Source organism: Falco biarmicus, chromosome 1 (assembly GCF_023638135.1).
Source record: "Falco biarmicus isolate bFalBia1 chromosome 1, bFalBia1.pri, whole genome shotgun sequence".
Lineage (NCBI taxonomy): Eukaryota > Metazoa > Chordata > Aves > Falconiformes > Falconidae > Falco > Falco biarmicus.
The window spans coordinates 12,998,203-13,016,965 of record NC_079288.1 but is presented as its reverse complement, the minus strand read 5'-3'; the positions used below and the strand labels follow the sequence as shown (position 1 = coordinate 13,016,965).

At 47.8% G+C, this 18,763-nt stretch overlaps 1 protein-coding gene across 9 annotated transcripts in view; it reads right to left on the bottom strand.

Moving 5' to 3' along the window:
* The window catches only part of TNRC6C (trinucleotide repeat containing adaptor 6C), a 336,978-nt gene that overhangs the window by 205,332 nt on the left and 112,883 nt on the right, over nt 1–18,763 (bottom strand). For 3 of the 9 annotated variants that reach the window (XM_056332429.1, XM_056332481.1, XM_056332412.1), the window contains exon 1: nt 13,040–13,091. Coding sequence is in view for 1 of the 9 variants with exons in the window: in XM_056332439.1 (XP_056188414.1) it covers nt 13,040–13,101 (62 nt within the window). In the remaining 8 variants the exon portion in view is untranslated. Of the gene's footprint in view, nt 1–13,039; nt 13,102–18,763 lie in introns of those variants that run through there. The other 6 variants (XM_056332446.1, XM_056332494.1, XM_056332439.1 and 3 more) reach the window with 5 other exon arrangements.

Genomic DNA, 18,763 nt, shown 5'->3' with positions numbered 1-18,763 from the left:
TCGCTGCAGCCATGCTGGAAGCCCAGTTACCTGCAGATCCGCTCTCTAAAGTCTCCTCGAGGAGCCCTCTGGGCACCCTCTGGCCACACCAGACTATACACACACACACACGCTATAGGTCCCACCAGTGGGGCACGGCTCTGTACCTGGCAGTGTTTAACAGTCAGCAGCTGGCTGACCGGCTGCCATCTGCGGGGAGCTCTCATCCCATTCCAGGATGACCACCTTGGATGCAGCCTGCAGAAAAGCTTAAACGAGTCCACAGACTTTTTTGAGGGCTGCATTTAAACCACACAGATCCCTGCCAAAATGTTGGCTCAGCCCATGGCAGAGACCCTCCCGGCACCAGGTAAGTCATTGCAGATCAAACCCCAGTTGGACCTTTGCCACCAGCTCAGACCCCACACACCTTTCGAAACCCTCGCATCTTGCCATCATTTAGTTGCATCCACAACTTAGTCACCCTTCAGACTTGCTCAACCCCATAAACACCAATGCTATGAGCCAGATTGCAACCCTGCCTTGCAGCTCTGGAAGCTTGGGTGTCTTGGCTGAAATTTGGAGGAGCAACGAGGTTCACAACAGATTTTGCAGCAGATTGTGTGACCCTCTGGAAACCCCACAGAAAGTGGGACTAAACTGCATACATGCCATTGCCTGCTGGCTGACACACAGTGGCAAGGGGAATTTTTTCAATATGCAGTCACACATCTACCCATGTTTGCACAAGTATTCGCTGTTTGGCCACACCATGCTCTGTCCATCTGCCTCTCAGGGTCCTTTTCTTGCTGATACTAATCTCTCCTGATTAACCTCGGCTCTAGTTGCAGTTCAGGGTTACACTCTGCACTAACAAGCCAAACACAAGATCTTACAGCCATTGCAACAAAATCTAATTATTTCTACAGCAAACAAAACCCCTGCATGAAATAAACATTTGTATAGTGAGGTCCGATGTAAGGCTCCTTGCATCAGGTTAGACTCTACTTTGAGCATCTCTGCGATGCCTTACCTTGAGCAGGGGTTGGGTACAAGGACAGGGGCTGAGCTCACCAGAGGATGCTGTTACCCTTCAGCAGGGCACAAACACAAAAAAAAGGCCAAAGCAACCACTAAGGGTAAGCAGCAGTGCAGTTCACCACCTCTGTGTGCTGAATTTTTGCTAACAAGTAAGTATCACTATAAAAAGTGCAGGGATGTGTTACACCTTGCAGGAGTTGGGTGAGGGGGGGGTTCAGAGGCTTCAGGCGAAATCTCTCCCCCATCGCTAGCTCCTAGCTCCCCAGCAGATCTGACCTTCCTTGGAGAGGAGGGCATGATCTCGCTCTGGAGGAATTTCCTCTGTGGGAGACACTGGAACAGGCTATGGGAGAAGACGGAGCTCAGTGCCTTGCGCCCACCTCCTGGAGCAGGGACCCTTGCCCGTAGCTGGCTGCGAGATGGGGGCTGGAGCACCCCAGCGCTGAGCAGCATGGCCCCGGGTTCAGGGGGTAACCACCTCAATGGGAACGATTGCCACCCAGTGATTTTTGCATCGCTTGGAAAAGTGTGACCCCAGATGTCCCCGAGAGTCCCACATGTCCCCAGCAGCTGGGGGGGGGTGTGTGTGTCAGCCCCTCATGCCACCTCCAGTGCGAGCAGCCCGGGGAAGCAGCGAGGCAGCGCTGGGCAGGGAGGAGCTGCCTGCTGGGAAGGGGTGCAGGGGACATTTCCACACTGGCACTTGCAGCTTGTCAGATCAGCTTGTGCTTTTTTTATGCGAACAGCACAGCGAAAGCTTCCCGCTGCACTCAGGGTGGGAAAGCTTTTCCCCAGAGTGGTTTGCAAAGACTGGGCTGGACCAAATTATTCTTCTCATCATGAATGCCTCTCTCTGAGCCACCTTACCCATGCAGATACTCAAATGTTATTAATATGAATGAAAAGCATCTTGTCTCAGGGTGTCTTATGGTAGAAGCCATTTCAGAAACACTGGGAGGGTGGAGGGAAGGAGGAAATGCAGTTGAGCAGCCCTGGTTGCATCTGTCCTATTCCTCAGATGACAATTTCTCTCTCCCAGGAGCACCACAGACTAGAGGCACTCACAGATTATACATCATTCAGTCTCTTGCTTTGCAAAATTAGCTTTCTTAGCAAGGAAACAAAGGATTTGCTGTATTGGATCAGACTACTGACATGTCTGCTGCTGCATCCAAGCTCTGGTACTTAAGAAACACGGTGGCTCTCCTCTGCTGTGCTGGCCAAGTCCCTGCCTGGGGAGCTGCGAGCACAGTCGGAGATTGCTTCCAGATTGCCACAGAAATTCATCTGATGCTTAGTAGCAGGTAGTTTAACTTCTCTCCTGATTTTGTCATCTTACATACCCACAAATGGCCAACATTATTTAGTCCTTTTAAAAACTCAGCCAGAACGTTTATCTCAATAAGTGCCTTCAACACTGCCCTCCATAAAGCCAACTACATACCACATAAAAGGAGGGTTTCTTATTACTAGTTCAAAATTTACTGCCCTGGATGGTTTACTTTATGGCTGTTAATACAATGAAAGCTTTTGTAAGGAGAGGATGGTGTTGAGGGATCGGGCAGGAGCGAGCAGGAGACAAAGATAACAATCTGTGGCTAATGCAAGGGCTTCACATGCCAAGCCCGACAGGAAGACCATAACTCATAACATATTTAATGGCACAGGCGAGGAGAGGGACCGCTGAGAGCATTCCCCAGAGGGTCACAGCACAGACCGTCCCCACCAGCCCTCCTGCGGTGGGTGATGTAGCACTGTGGGTACCCTGGGCTGCACCGTGGCTGTGAAGGCAGCAGTGGCTTTTAATCCTTCCCCTCTTATGCAAAGAGGGGATGAAGGGTATTTCTTGTCCAGGCAAAGCCTTCTGTTCCACGTGGACCCAAGGAGAAAGGTTCATAGCTGGGGAAGAAATAGTAAAGGAGATACAGAGCCCTGTGTCTGCAAACACAGGCTAGGCAGACAGGGCTGCGGCCGGGGAAATGCCAGTGTCTGCCACGACAGCAACAGCCTTTTTTCTTTTGACCTGTAACTCCTCCTGGCCTGAAACCAGAGCACACAAGTCACGTTGCTGCGTTTTACAATGCCTTGGGTCTAACATCTAGCCAAAGGCATGGAGAAGAGGTTTCTTTTGGGACGAATGCTGCACACTAGCTGCAGGATGAGCAAATGTGGGTTGTGCAACAGCAGCAGCAGCAGCTTTGCCTTCTCATCATGTGAGTGCTGGCACTGAGAGGGCACAGCAAGGCAGAAGCTTCCTCCCTTCTCCACAGACCTGCTTCAGGGGGTCCCTGTCTCTCTCCGATATTTGCAATAACAGAAGCAAACCATCCCAGCTGCGTGCAGAAGGGAAAACTTAACATCTCAAACACACACACATCCAATCTGTAACCCAAAAGCCGTGCCCTGGCTCGCTGTGGTTGCTGCCCATCCCTATCTAAAAGGCAGCGCAGCCATTCAGGACTTGGTGAGGGCACGCATGGCCACGCAACACGGACCAACACGCACGAGTACGTGCGGGCAAACCTCCCGGAGCCGCCGGACCGCATCTGTGCTTGGGTGTACAGCAACACACACTGCTTGAGCGTGGCTGGGTCTCCGGGCACACGGAGGCACACCTATTTTCCATCAGCCATGTCCTCCCGACAAGGCCAGAATTAACTGCTGAGAGTGCTCTCTGCCATCTTTTGTGAGCCGAGAACCAAGAATGCTGCATAAATCATTATTCTTGCTAATTACCAGGAAACATCAAACAAGACAAGCATTTTACTCCTCATCACTGAATTTTGTTATGCTAATTAGAGTTGTATAAGCTGTTGCTATTAAACCTGGAGAGTCAGAAAAACATTTGCATTAATACCCACAAAGCTGCATCAAAACCTAGTTATTAGTATTTCAATGAGGTTCAGGTTATGGGGAAGCTGCTGCCATTTCAGGGGCTGGTTTGTTGGTTTTAAATCCCGCTGTGAGAGAAAATATAAATAAATGCAGGGTGAGGCCTCATGCAGACAATACTTCTTTTAAACAGGGAATTAAAAAAATAAGGAAACTTTGATCAGAGGCAAATACAAATGGGAGGGGGAGAGGGGAGACAACAGCAGTGCAGAGATTTTGCTGCTCTATGTACAGTGCTGATCAGCCAAGGGCTCAGAGTCCGTGAGCACCGACTGTGGATGCCATGCTGGACGTGGCATTTTGGATTTCTGAGCCCCTGCTGCTCCCAGACACTTTGCTTGGTCTGTGTGATGGGTTAAACTCTCTGAAATGCAGCTGGGAACAGGAGCTGGCTTATGCTGGGTCCTGCATTTGTGTGAGAGTTGCTGTCTCCGTGGGACTTGCCTGTTCAGAGCCTGCCTTCACTTACACCTTGTGCATGACACTAAAAACCAGGGGGTTCACTGGAGGGATGGGGGGCAGGAGTCCTGGTTACCAAAACATATGCACTAAGCCACACATCTAAACCTTCCTGGGGAACCAACTCTGTAACAAGAATTGGCAACTCCTCCTTTTTAGTGCCAATCACAGCAGCCGAGCGTTTTATCTGAAGATGTCATCGCACTTCAGAAAGGCAAATTATTCCCCCAACGTGCTCCTTTGATACAACAATTATCACCATTTGATGCATCAAATACATCCCAAAAATTTAGGGGAGTCCACACAGGCAGCTGGCGAGCAAGGGGAGGGCTACCTTAACCCCTTAGCTCCTAGTGCTGGAGTATCATTTTGGTGAGCTATTTGCAAGGGCACGCTCACATTGTTATTCACATCATATGGAGCACTGGTCTTGCGCCCATGTGAACTGGTGCCACAGCAAACCTCGTCCCACACAGGGAGGCTGTGACAGGTCCATACACAGCAGAGGGAACCTGTCGGGGAAGGACCTGGGGTATAATTTCAGTTAGGAGCAAGCATCCCTACCCCAAGATAGCTCCGTGGGCGTTAAGGCACTGCATTTGACCTGTGTAAAAGGCAAGCAGGCCGGCTGTCTTGCTAGATACTGGGAGTGGAATTCATCAATTGTCAGGCTCCCCAGCCCCTTGGCTCAGGCCACAAAACTCCCTTTGCCTGGCATTTATTTCTCAGTAAAGAGCAGACCCTATTGACAGCTGGCTGCAGCTTAAATAATACATCTTGAGCTCTCTATATAACCCACGGTGTTATTCTATTGATGGGGCTACAAGTTATCTGTTTTTTAGCAGACCATTTGTCACTGATTCCTGGAGAGGAAGAGCCATTCACTTTCTCACTGTATGTTTCTATCAAAGAAGGAAAAAAAAAAAAAAGGAAAGAAAAGTATTTCTTCCATTTTCTCTTTCTGGTGGGTTTCTGCAGGTGAACTGAGTAGCGGCATGAAGGAAGCAGTGTTTCAGTAATGATGAATTACAGTGGCAGCACTGCATGCTCCATCATTTTGCTGATGTGGAGGAACTTGGATGCGCCGCACACCCTGCCCCGCGCTGCCACTGAACACCCCCAGAGCCAAGCGGCTGCATGTACCAACCGTTCTGACCTGCCGGATGAGCTGTGTGAAGCCCCCAGCCCAGGGACGCATCCTGCTCCCCCAGTGCCAGACCCATCCCGGGCTCGCTGTACATCCTCAGCATCAGCCTTTCTGACTTTGTGGAGCATTGGGTGCTCTGCCTTCTCTCCAGCCTCATTTACCTCTGCGTGCACCCAAGATAATAAACCACAGCACCTTTGCCTCCAGAAGATGATGTTAAGGTCTCACTCCTTCTACCTCGATATGAATCAGCATAAGAGGAAGAGACAAACACAAGCTGGGTGCCACCATCCCACAGGACCTATTCTAATGCTGTGTCCTCCCTAACCACAGGCAGATTAAAAAAAAAAAAAAATCCACATCAACCATATTACGGTAAGGAGAACTCTAAGAAGGATGAGGAAAATGAAGACACTGTGAAACGCAATAGATGTCAACTTCTACTTATTTTTTAATTTCATCTCTTACAAGCTTTTTGGAAGCTAACATGATTAAGTTCTTCACACAATTTATTAGCATCGTGTTGGAAATCCAGCAGTATATTACACTGTCTGAGTAATCCAATTAGTAAAATGTATTTATTTAACCAGAATATTAGCTGCACACAATCCCAAATGAAGTAAAGTCCCTGATCCTGGGGTTCCTCTCACTTCTTGGAATTCATTTACCAGCTACAGAAAGGCTTACTCTAATGAAATAAATATCAGCCCTATGTTTTTGGAATAATACAAGAAAACCAATCTTGCTGCTCAGCTAACTGCTTTTTTTTATTTTTTTTTTTCTTTGCAGCGTATACTGCTGGCACACAGATTTCACAGCATCATGAAGGTTTTTCTGGCTCTTCTACCTTTGTCACACCCCAACCCCAAGAACATCCCTAAATTCCCCCAAGACCAACTGGATTCTCACTCTAGAACTACAAAATAACTCCCCAAATTAAGAGCTTTTTTTTTTTTTTTTTTTTAATTCAGCAACCCACATGCAAACATGAACCTCATACCCTCTTTACTCTGATTTACAAGAGCTTTGAAATAAAATCACTGTGGGAAGTGAAGCCTTTCCAGCACTTTTTTCCCTCCTAATGAAGGAGCTGAGTGACAGCCCCCGAGGCTGGAGGTCTGCCACCATCTCAGCAGCATCCCCACCACCCTCACGTGCTGGCCTGACTCAGTGCCGAGCTAAAGGGACTGTACTGGGACCAATGACTGATGCGTGACAGTGTTTTGGGGTATTTTAGGGATTTGGGGGATTTTTCCCCCCCTTTTTTTCGTTATTCCTTTAAACATGCCCAGCCCCTGACACAGCAGCATCCCCACCGGAGCTGCAGGCTGCCAGCACGGGGGTGACTCCCCCAGCCCACGGCGAGGCAAGGGAGAGCGCTCGGGAGACCGCTGCCTCTGCAGCCCACCCCGGGGGACAGCTTGCTGTTGACCGATGGTATTTTTCCAAAGCTGCTACTCCAATTTATCTTCATTAATTGGCTTAATTAATTATTTTCCCCTGTGAGCAGCAGCGGGAGATTCGGTCACGAGCAGCAGCAAGGAGGCGCGATGCAGTGAGCCGAGCCCTGTGCGCGGCCCTCGCTGGTGCTGGGCAACCCCGGCGTGGCGAGCAGCTTTGGGCATCAACCAGCTTTCAGATTTGGGCCTGGGGGAGCTGCAGGTGGGGTTGGGGGGGGGCACAGACACCCCTGTCTTGTCCCGTGCAGACACAGTGCGGGAACGAAAGGCTTGGGGCAATGGCGTATCCTTGGATGGGCATCCCATGAACCCAAACCCGGAGATTTCGGGGTAGGTGCCATATGCTGGCAGGAAAAGGCACAGAGAGGATAGATTTGCTTTACTTGCTCATAACCTATTTCTCTCACACCTTGTGGAGCAAGACCACGGTCTCCATCTCCCTGCACTGCTGCAGCAGCACCTGTGAGACGACTCTGAAAGCAGCAACACCAAAGCCAGGTAGAGAAGGAAGGGACTAATGGCCAGTTTAATAATAGTCATCATTTGCAATGAGCCTTCAAAAAAATGAACATCCCGAGGCAAAAGATCTAATTTTGTGTCTCCTTTTAGAACCTCTGCTGAACGCAGCCGGTGCTGGAGAAGGGGAGGTGTCTGCGGCAGCAACTTGTCTGGGCTCGATGTGTGAGCTTGTGTGATGCTCATTCACATGCAGCGAATTTGAGAGAGATCCTCCCATTAATGCAAACAGGAATTACCCATGTAATCTTGGGATTAATGGAGCCCAAGGAATTATTTACATTTCCTAAATGAGGGAAACTGTATCAAGTGGGTAAGTCAGAGACGCGGAGCAATGGTGTGGGGGCATGACTCACTACCTGCATCTGCAGGAACCACTGTCATTTGCCTTCCTGAAAACAGGTTCATCTGGGGTTGCACAAAATATTTGTTATTGCTGGACAAAAGCTGCTGCTGAGGTGCAAAGCAGAAGGACTGATGCTGTCCTCGGGCTCATTTCCAGGGAGGGAGTCATGCAAACGTCAGACCCCAAACCTGTGCCTGCAGATCTTCCCTGCATCACAGGGTGAAACTCCTCATTCTCCACCAATGATTACAGCAGCAGTAGGGTAATTAAGACCAGCTTATTACATTTTTATTTAATTTCTCTTGCAAAAATCTCTCCCACCACAACCGTGTCCCCTTGGCAGTGGCCAATGCAACTGCTGGGTGGGGAAATGGACCTGCTCCCTCCTTGGTCGCACAGAGCGTCCCTGTCATTGACTCCACCATCGCACTTTGAAGTCAGGCTCATATCACCCAGTGCGTTCACCACACCATGCTTTTCAGTCTTTACTCATCAAAAGCTGCAGTGACAGGCAGCAGAGCCCTCAGAGCCCCATCTTCTCCCAAATGCTATAATACTCATAATAATCACAGCAACAACAACAACAGTTACAATAACCCTGCATCCTTCACACACCAGACGACGATGAGTCAGACTCCATTTCCAAACTAAGACATCTCACATGCTATTCTCTCTCCCCTCCAGACTAATAGCTGACAATGTATGCCTTCCACATTAATGATAAGGGTTCAAGGGGAAAGAGACTGCTCTCCCGTTTCGCTGACATTACACTCTCCTATGTACCCACCAACATACCCTAAGGCAACAGAACTAGTAATAGGTTCCTCTAACTGCCTCCTGCATCAAATTTGACACCGGGTGCTTTCTTCTTTCCCATTGCTCACCTTATAATTCTATCATCATCATTGATTTTGACTTAAGGAGAGAAAAAAACCCCACCCAGCCCTCTCCCCCTGCTCATGCAGCACCAGGGTGGTGAAGCACAGCTGCTGCAGGGACTTGGAGCAGGGAAGAGGCAGGCCAAGGGGGCTGCTGCTGCTTTCCCTGCATCTTGGTGGTGAGGGGACTGAGGCAGCAAGCTGGAAACGTGTGCTGTACTCATCAGGCTGGGTTTGCAGCCCTGGGATGCTGTCTCTGGTGTGGGGAAGCTGCCCAGATTGCAGGCAGCACCGTTCGGGTGCTCGGTGGCTTTTTGCACCAGGCTCATCTTTCCACTGAGGTCAGGATTTGTTAATTTTTAGGCAATACTCCTTTCTCCTCCTTCTGTCTTTCTTCCACATAAAAGATAGCTGGAGTGATCCCTGTCTACCTCTGGACTGTGTCACTCTGTACAGTACCTGGTAACCTCCTCAGATTCTCCACATTGCTATCTGCAGCAGAGGTGATGGCCAGCCTCAGCAAGCCATCGGTTCTGGCAGTGGGAAGGGGAGAATGGTGGCTTCACCACGGAGGGGTGAAGGACCCTTCCTAGCGGCAACCCCTGACAATTTCCCCCAATTCAGTTATCAGATGATCAAGGCGCTCATTCGGTCCTGGGGAAGAGGGCTGAGCTCCCGCACCAGCGCCGGCTGCTTCCCGGCACGGCCAGGAGTTACCTCGGTCCAATTGCCTAGCGCTCATCCTTCGCAGCCACATCCTAAGATCTGCCTTACGGGGGCTGCAGCCTGCTGGAAGGGGAGGGGACCTGTCAGAATCTCCCAGCACGGGGCAATCCTTCCTACTGCAGCCCAGAGAAACCCTGCCTGAGTGATCTGGGAGAGCAGCAGGCTCCTCCTGTCTGGTTTCTTAGCAGATACACAGAAGCGAATCCCCAGAGTGTGGCTGACCCCCAGCTGGTGTTTTCTTTGATTTATGTCAGAGTCTATTTACGTCCTCTGCTTAAAACAATCCAGTTCATGTCAGCAGTAAATGAAACTGTGTACCATCCAGCAGCTGTTTGGCTGCTACCTGAAATGAGTTTCACTCCAGTTCTTATCAAGCAGAAATCCTTTTAATCATCAAAACTGCCACAGCCTTGTTGGGGCTGTGATGATACGATGATCATAACAGGGGAAGACATACTGCAAGACAGGGACACAACAAGAGCCATGGAATTGCTGGTGATTTTCTTCCAGGGTCACAGCCACTTTGGACACGGTGACATGTGTAAGTGAGGGTTGGTCTCTGGCTACAGAGACCAGTCCATTGCGGAGCTGGACACCAGCAAGGGTTAACGCAGTGCCAGATGGCCTCTGGTGTCTCCACTGCTGTCTCACTGGTGGCCAAGCAGGCTCCTGCTACTGATACTCCCAACAGAGCAAATGGGGAATGGTTCAGGAAAACCCGGGAGAGATGGACTCCGAGTCCTTGCTGCAGCCCTTATACCTTGAAAAGTCTCCTAGTGAAGGACTTAACTAACAAGGCTGCTGGCAGCCAGCAGGGATGCTGCACAAGGAGTGGGAAACATTTGCCCAAAGCTATTCTGAATTCAATAAAGAGGATGGTAAGAGTTGGGCTGCTCCACTCAGGGACCCAGCATGAGGCCACATAACCTGCTCATCCCACCAAAAACTAATGATCACAGCTTGACCAGCGAGTATCAGATGATCTCAACACACTGCTTGCAAACAAGCTGCAGACCAAAAGCAATTTGAAGGAATTATTTGGGAAATAATTGTAAATAATGACTGAATGGAGAAAACTGCAAGCTGTTTACAGATAACTCACCTGCAGAAAAGAGCTGAATTTGCCGAGTAGATGATTCACTATTGATTATTTCCCCAGCTCCAGCTGTAACCTTATAAAGCATTAATTAAGACAAGTCTTCGTAGTTCAGCATATTCTGTCTGATCTGTTACAGGAGGGAGAGCTCTCAAGAGCTCAGCACTGCCCTCCAGGAAGGAAATCTGGAGATTCACACCCTGCTCCCGGTCCTGCCTGGATGGGGAGGAAGCGGGGGGACACCGAGCAGAGCCGAGCACCAGTCCAAAACCCAGCAATGTCCCCAGTAGCTGATGCAAATATTTCATCAGGCTGCGGCTCGGGGCTTGTGAGTGCCTGGGTATGGCAGGGGAAGACTGGATCCTACCTGGCTGTTGGCTGGATTTCAAACTGGACAGCTGCCTCTTGGGATAAACCCTTTAAAGACAGCCAAGGCAATCTGGCTGTCCCCGCGGACAGCTGCCCTCAAATGACCTGTGGCCAAGTCTGCCCCGATAATGATACTTAAACGCATGCTGTAAACCACACTGTGAAATGACACTGTCCGTGCAGGTGCCCTTGTGCCACCCAGACCTTTGGAAAGCTCCGCACTGCTCCCCCGGCTTCAGCTCTGGCAGCCCCAGTACCGGCTCAGCACCACAGAGCTCCCGGAACCGGTGTGTCCTTTCAGTTCTGTCAAGTCACTACAACTGCACCCACTGCTAAACCAGCCAAGCAATGGTGCACACATGTAAATGCAAACGCATCGGCAACCGGTCTCCTCTTCGGCCAGGGACTGGCACCCGTACGCACGTCACGCTGACAAAAGCACAGCGTCAGCCCGTGCTGAGGGTGCATCACTGAGCAAGCCTCCAGCTAATGGGATCACAGGTTGAATCTTTGGTAATGCACAGACACGAAAATGAACAATCTAATTCAGCATGGCAAGATTTCCAACTCAAACCCCAGAGGAATATGGCTCACGACGCTGAAGGAAAGGGGCAAGTTGCTGCTCTCCAGCTGCGCTCCCCAAGCTGGACCGGCAGTCTCGTTTGCTCTGCAGAGCCACCAATCCCTCACCCGTCACCCCAGGACTGCTGGCACAGCACTTTGCAGGCAGACACGTGCTTGCTTTCCCTGCGTCCTGAAGAAACAAGGACATGAACAACCTGGCACCCAACTGAAGCTAAAATACCGTCTTTCAACCAGCTGATTAGCTCAGCATCTCCCAAATCCTGCTTGCATCATTTCTGGATGACTTGGAATATAGGTAGAGCAAGTTAGCATCTGCATTAAGCAAGCCTAGTGTACAACTGATTTTTGTTCTCAGAACTTTTTTTCAGAAAGAAAAGCTCAGACAGTAAAGTTTTAACCATCTCTGAAATCCAGGCAGCCAATGAATTTCATCTTTTTAGCCCATTTCCACATCCACTGTGAAGTACCACAGCTTTGCTCAAGAGCTGTCCTCAGTTCGCGTGGGTACGGTTTGCCAGCAGCCCCACCAGCCCCTCCCTTGCCATGCAGCACTATTTGGTGTGGTGCTCACTCAGCATCACGTCATGGCCAAGCCATGACCAGCTGCATGACCCACACAGCCTTAATTTGTCCTAATTTATGCACAAAAATTAAAAGCAAGATTCCAGTAAAAGCCCCTTTCTCCCCCACCAGATGCGCTCAGCTGCAAGCTGTGTCTCACAGGACTGAGCTTGGAGGTAAAGTTAGACTTGACCACTAACCAAGGAAAGAGCGCAGGAGAGGAATTAAAAATTCAAACAAAAATACAGCATAATCAGTTGAATTTTCACAGCATATCTAGATTTTTAACAATTTCAATGCTTCTACAGACTGTTTTGGACATGTAATGAAAATTATTCCATATTACCTTTGCGAGAAAGCCTTGTCAAGACTGCAAACATTTTAAAAAATCATTTAAGGGACACATGGCACAACATATGATTTCTCCTAATCCAGGTGTTCAAGTTTAACCTTTCAAGGTGACCACATGGAAGCAGATTGCTCACAGCTGCATTATTTTCTGTACACACAGATGTGGGATGTAACGTGTTTCCCTGCCTGGTACATTCATCAAAAGCATGCAAAAAGGGGAAGAAAAAGATCTTAATAGCTCAACTTCAACTCTATTTATATCTCCATCTCTCTCCTGTCAGTCTCGTGACCAGCACTGGAGGTCACACACTGCCCTGGTCTAACCACCATCTCATATGCCAGGTGGGTGGCACGATGCTGAGCTGGTCACAGGTGGTCACTCAGATGTGACCCGAGTCACTGGGATATGTGCATGCAAGCTGCTCTGCCAGCCCTGAGCCAGCCCCGTGCATGAGCCCTTGTGCCAGCCTTGGGGCAGGCTGAGAGGTCTGCTCTGAGCTTGGTCTTGGCTGAGCAGTGACCATGCCAGGACAGCCCATCTCCTCCCAGGCAGGTCCCACACGGTTGCACAGATCATCATCAAATGCACAAGCAAGTATTTCCCATGAATATTGTCCGATGCAAAATCCCTACCTGTTCTTGACTCCTTCAAAGGCTGTTTTCTGGTAAGGGCTTATCTGATCATTTATCCTTTTCTGAAAGAGAAAAAGATAAAGAACAAATTCTCGTCAAACAGCAGTTCATTTAGAAGGGATGGGATGCTCCTACATGGGGAGAAAAGATGCATTACATATTTATTTTCATTACTCTCCATTGCACGCAATACACACTTCAGGACTTGCATAATTCTCTCCACCCAGCACCTGTTTTATTTTATTTTTCCATTCATCAAGCTCTTCCTCTCCATAAGCAAGTGTATTCCTAATTAGGACAGAGGAATAGATTAAGTTAAAATGAGTAGGTCTTCTCACTGGCGCTGTTGCTTTCCTTGCATCTCTCCAACCCAAAGCCAATCCAAATCTTTTGGGGAATTCAAGCAAATTTTCATTAATATGGATATAATGCAACCCTCAAAAAAGACGTATCAGAATTGGAGGCTGTGTGAGGAAGGGTGATCAAGATGATGAAAGACAGACAACTGCTTTTGCAAAAGGGGAGATACAAAAAGTGTGTGTGTGTGTGTTCACTGCGCTTTACCACAGACAAGCCTTGCCTTGCATGTTGTAGATGTTATTTTGCTTGACTGTATTTCTTTTAGTTTGAAAAATAAGTGCCTTTGCTTTAGGAGCAGTGACCTGCACCCATCTCCTCTGTCACCATAAAGTTCCTGTCTGAATTTGTTGCAGTGTAAAAACTATGAGTTTCATTATCAAACATGCACATTTCCTGGCCAAACGTGGTTTGGTTGGGAAGGGCAGAGATGTCAGGAGCCTGCTTGTGTGTCCTCTCAGCTACAGAGACTTCTAGCAAATGTCTGTGCCATGCAGACATGCTTTGTAATGTTGATGGTGATAGAAAACGATGCTGCATCTAACTGTTCATATTTAAAGGAGTTTCTTGGGAACCTAGACAATAAAACTTGCAAAAACTTCCTTGCGCTTGCATTATGCTTTTTTTGCCCCATTTCTAAATCTGAGTGCATCAGATTTGACCCCGCTATTTGGGAGCGATCATGTGAGAGAAGCCATGGTGGACATGTCCCACGCATGGGAGCAATCCAGGAGAAGCCCCTCTGGCTCCTGGCTGAGGACCCTTCCCACCATCCCCCCCACATGCGGAGAAACATGCCGGTGGTTAGTACAACTGACACTGCTGCCAATGGGAAATATGGAGGCCTAAACCCCTCCGCGAAACAAATACCTTGGCATAGGAGCGAGCTTTTTGCACCAGATGGACCCCCTGGTCTCTTGGTAAATCCGGTTCTTAGGCTTTGCCACAAAGAGGCTTAAAATTAATTAGCAGATTTTTTGTTTTTCTTTTTTTTTTTTTTTAAGAGTTCTGTGTACAAGAAGTGTGTGAGAAAGGACATTCATTAGGAGCTTTTTCGTACTTATAGGCCAAGACAAGGATTTATAGTTTGCAAGAGAATTCCTTTTATAACTGGCAATTTCCAACTGTTCAAGGTTGCAAGCAGACGCCTTGAGAATGAACACATTCCCTTTTCTTTTCCCAGAAGGACAGTCAAGAACGGAGAAATTTTCTCATTTTCTAAAGGTGACCGCTTTTACCAAAAATTGTCTGCCTCCTTTGGTCCCTGTTTCCAGAGAGCTGTCACCCCTAGCACTGGGGAGGGAGGGAGGTGACAGGAGCTGGAACATGGTGTGCCATGGAAGAGGACCTTCCAACGAGCAAACCACCACCATCTTCAGCTACTGAGAGCTGACTTGTCTGCTGCTGACCATGGACATCTACCGAGATGGTTCTGCAAAAGCACCCACCGTAACTGGTCTAAAAACACAGGTAAATGGTAAGAAACCCATCTAGTTAAGCAAATCACTCAAAAATAGCCTTCAAACATTTGCTCCCATACTGATTTCATTCCTTGACCTTGGCAGAGTTGCTTTCAAAAGAGTAAATGTTGGTGAGGCTTTGGTCAGAGTGGGGTTCTGAACAGGGACGTGCAGTTGCCTTCCCTGGCAGCGTGATTTTCAGGAACTGCACTTTTTCCACGCAGAAATAACCCCACACAAGGTGTCTGCAGGTCCCTGAAAGCCTGCCAGCACAGCTCGCCTTTTGGAGTGTTCACCCTCACCTCGTCGGGTACCAACCAAGGCTACAAACAATTCACAAAAGCATTAGTTTAGAATAACTCTGAAAAATGCAGATAAAGCATGGGGAGGACACATCCACAAGTTTTTCATCCACCCTGGAGAAGGAGGTAAGAGCCCTCCGTGCTGGAGGTGAAGCATTATGATACCATTCAAGGTCGTTTACTGCCTGCAGCACCGTGCTACCTCCCCAGCAGCTTACAGAGCCCGTCAGCACAGGGGAGGGCAGGAGATGCATTGGGAAACGGGACCGAGCAAGGAACGCAGGGGCAGGTTGGCCCGTACTGGGCTTCCTCCGTGGTAAGAGTTCACACGAGAAGGCCAGTGCTGTCAGGCTGCGGCACTGCAACGACAGTGGTTTTTCCAGAAAGAAAAGTACAAGATTCTGCTGTATTGCTAATACTATCCCTGGCTTCTTCACTCTTTAATAACTCCTACAAGTATTAGTTGATTTACATACAAGCCTCTGGTGACCAAACCTGAACCAAATTAAAGTTTTACTTTGTCATAAAGCCACCCTGCATGGACACGATGACAAGCAAAATCCCTGATTTTGCTAGAAAACCTTCTAAACTCAGTCTTGCCTATATTATGTACTTTTCCCCTCTGTTTTATCACTTGATATTTCTGGGGAAATTTCCTTCAGAAAGAGGCCTTTATCAGTGTTTTGCTGATAGTTTTGGATTGGCTCTGAGCGGTGTCAAGCGGCACTGCTTGCTCAGCCATGCTCTCCCCCATCTGGGTGCTCAAGTGGCACCAAAAATGGGAAATTTGAGGAGAGTTAAACTCATTTAGAATCAGAAATGTTATTTCAAGGACTTAAAAACCTGAAAACACAGGAAATCCTAAGCAAAAAGGACATAATTAGTAAAAGGAGAAGTTGTCTGAGGTTGGTAAACTGGATTGCAAACCTCCTCCTGCTATCCCAGGTCTGGTCTGAGATGGCAGGGAAATTTAAATCTTATCTTTTAAATCATTAGAGAGGGAAACCATTCTGCACAGGACTTGAGATTGCACAGATACCTGGGAAGACAAGTTCACATGAAAAAGCCGGGTTCCCAGCACAGAAATCATTCTCCACTCTTATTGCCAAGCCCTAAGAAAAATTCTGAGGAAAGCCTATAGCAACCTGCACTATCAGTATTACTCCACTGACCCAGTTCTTAGTCTCAATTTTCTGTTCTATCCTAGTAAAGGTGGATTTCATGTACAATAATCTGAGGACAGCAGAGGTGAGGGTATTTGCTGTAAGGAAAGCATAAAGAAGATAACATTACCAGGCTAGACTACATACTGCTATAACTGTTCAAGTATTAAATCCATTTTTCACCATCAAGACTGTTATCCAACAGCATGAGAAATACAAGCAGAAGGAAATATTCTCAAGTGAAGGAATTGATGGTCAAAGCCTGAAAGTTCAGTAAAATGCTTTTCCACTTCATGTCCTACAAGCTGTCAGCACTAGGATGGAAAACCGCAGATCAGTAATTGCAAAGGACACTTCTTCTTTCTTATACTGTCTCTGTCTGTAAGGCAAGAGGATGGCAAGTTAATTAATTATCTCCAGCATCAGTTTACTTGAAGATCTTTTTTTCCAGCAGCGCATCAAAGGAGACTGATAGAAGCCTTGATTAGAGGGATAATGAAGGAAATCTCTAATAGATTATATCATTTCTTGCCCGTCTGCAGCCGTTCTCAAACTGGCTGCTTTTGCAGGGTTAGGATTCATGTCTGGAAAATATCACAAGCATGTAAATCCACCTCAGATGCAAAATTTATGGAAAAATTCAAGTAATTGCACATTTACTATAATTCTGTCAAATGTCTGGAAAAAAGATATCAAATCATCTGACTTGCTATAAAACAGAGATTTTTCCATGTGTCCTGTTAGCGTCTCTGACTCCGTGGAGATAATCCATATTTTGAAGTCACGTCAGACATGGATAGAGAAAAATTTATTAGACAGCACAGAGCAGGACGGGAGCAGAGACACAGGAGGAGAGCATATGCTGATGTGGGGGTAAGACAGGCAGTTTGGGGTCTACTTTGTTATCTGTCCTAGGAAGCCTTTTACTAACAATGACCATTAGCAGGGGTCATAGATGAGGTGGTTTATCTATTTTTATCCTTTTCTTTTAATATTGCCTGTTTTAACCTGCAATGCAGCATCTTGCCCAGTCCTTGCTTCAGACCCACAGATGCTCTCGGAGGGCGAAGTTGGTCCCCACTGCAGGGGAGGAAACTCTGGTGCTGCAGAGCTGCAGCTCTCCATCCCTGTCACACCAGCGCCCCATAGCTCACCTCTGCATTTGAAGTCCCTTGGGGATTTTAATGCCATTCTCTCTTACCCAGACTGTGCACATGCTGCCAAATCTAATAGTGAGGAGAAATGAAGTGTCAGGTTCCAATACACCAACGCACCCTGCTGATTTCTATCTTGCACAGATAAACCCTGAGCCATTCCCAGAAAGCCCCAGTGGCACATTTAAGCAATCTATTTCTTTTAAGATGAGACTGAAGATTCTCCCCTGTTGCTGTTTAGTGCTTAATAAACTATTGGTGGCACTAGTTGTGCCAACCCTTGAATGCTCAGGCATGCCAGCACCAACATCTTGAGTGGCAGTTTGAAAAAAACTGTGCCAACGAAGAAACTACTAGTCTCATAAAAGAACCACAGAGGATGACCACTGTCACCACGCCATCCATCAGAGCCATCCTGCTCTTTCACATGCATCTCCACCACCCTGCTTTTCTCCTGGCAAAGAGGTGTCATGAGGAGATGCTCCAGCCCTTGCCCTGGGTCCCTCCTGCCCCCCACAGACACCAAGGGAAAAATTAAATGGTGCCATGCAAGGGAGCAGAAGTAAAGGTAGAAGGGAAGCAGAAAGTGGTTTATGGGGTTAAACGTCCCAGTCTAAAGTAAAGCAATTTCCTTCGGTCTCCTGCCATTTCCTTGTGGAGGCTTATCATCTCCAGCTGGGACAATATAAAGGCCCATTTAATCGAGATCCATTTAACACTGAATCACGCTAACAAGATTACTTAGCCAGGGCTAATTCTGCATTTGCTGAAGTGCAGTATCCAGGGTGAGTAATCTCTGTGTGCTGGTGGCAGGTTCAGAGACAGGTTAGCCACTGGCTTAGCATCACAGACAAAACATGGAAAGTACATGGAAGACCATGACAATGAAATTGCAGCCCGTTTAGCCTGTCGGGCTATTTCCTTTCCCCTACTCAGTGTTATGTGAGATCAGCGCGGAGAGGGTTTCCTCATTACCCCATAGGATCCTAAAAGGGGAATTATTTTCTTTGTCCTCACAAGCAGCTGAGCAGGCAATACAGCAAAATCCTCTTCAGTCATTATCTGTTAAGTGCATGGCATCCTTTTGTGAGTTAAATGACACAGTATTTCTTGCATGGGACTGAATTCAAAAGGTTTTGCCTTCCATCAGGAGATAACTCAAGATATGAGTGCTAATTGAATACATTTATATGCACACAAGTGATAGGCATTCATACAGTTTCTTAAAGTAGATTCTCACCATTCAGTCATTAAAAAATATAGCACTAAGGGCTCTATTATTTATGAT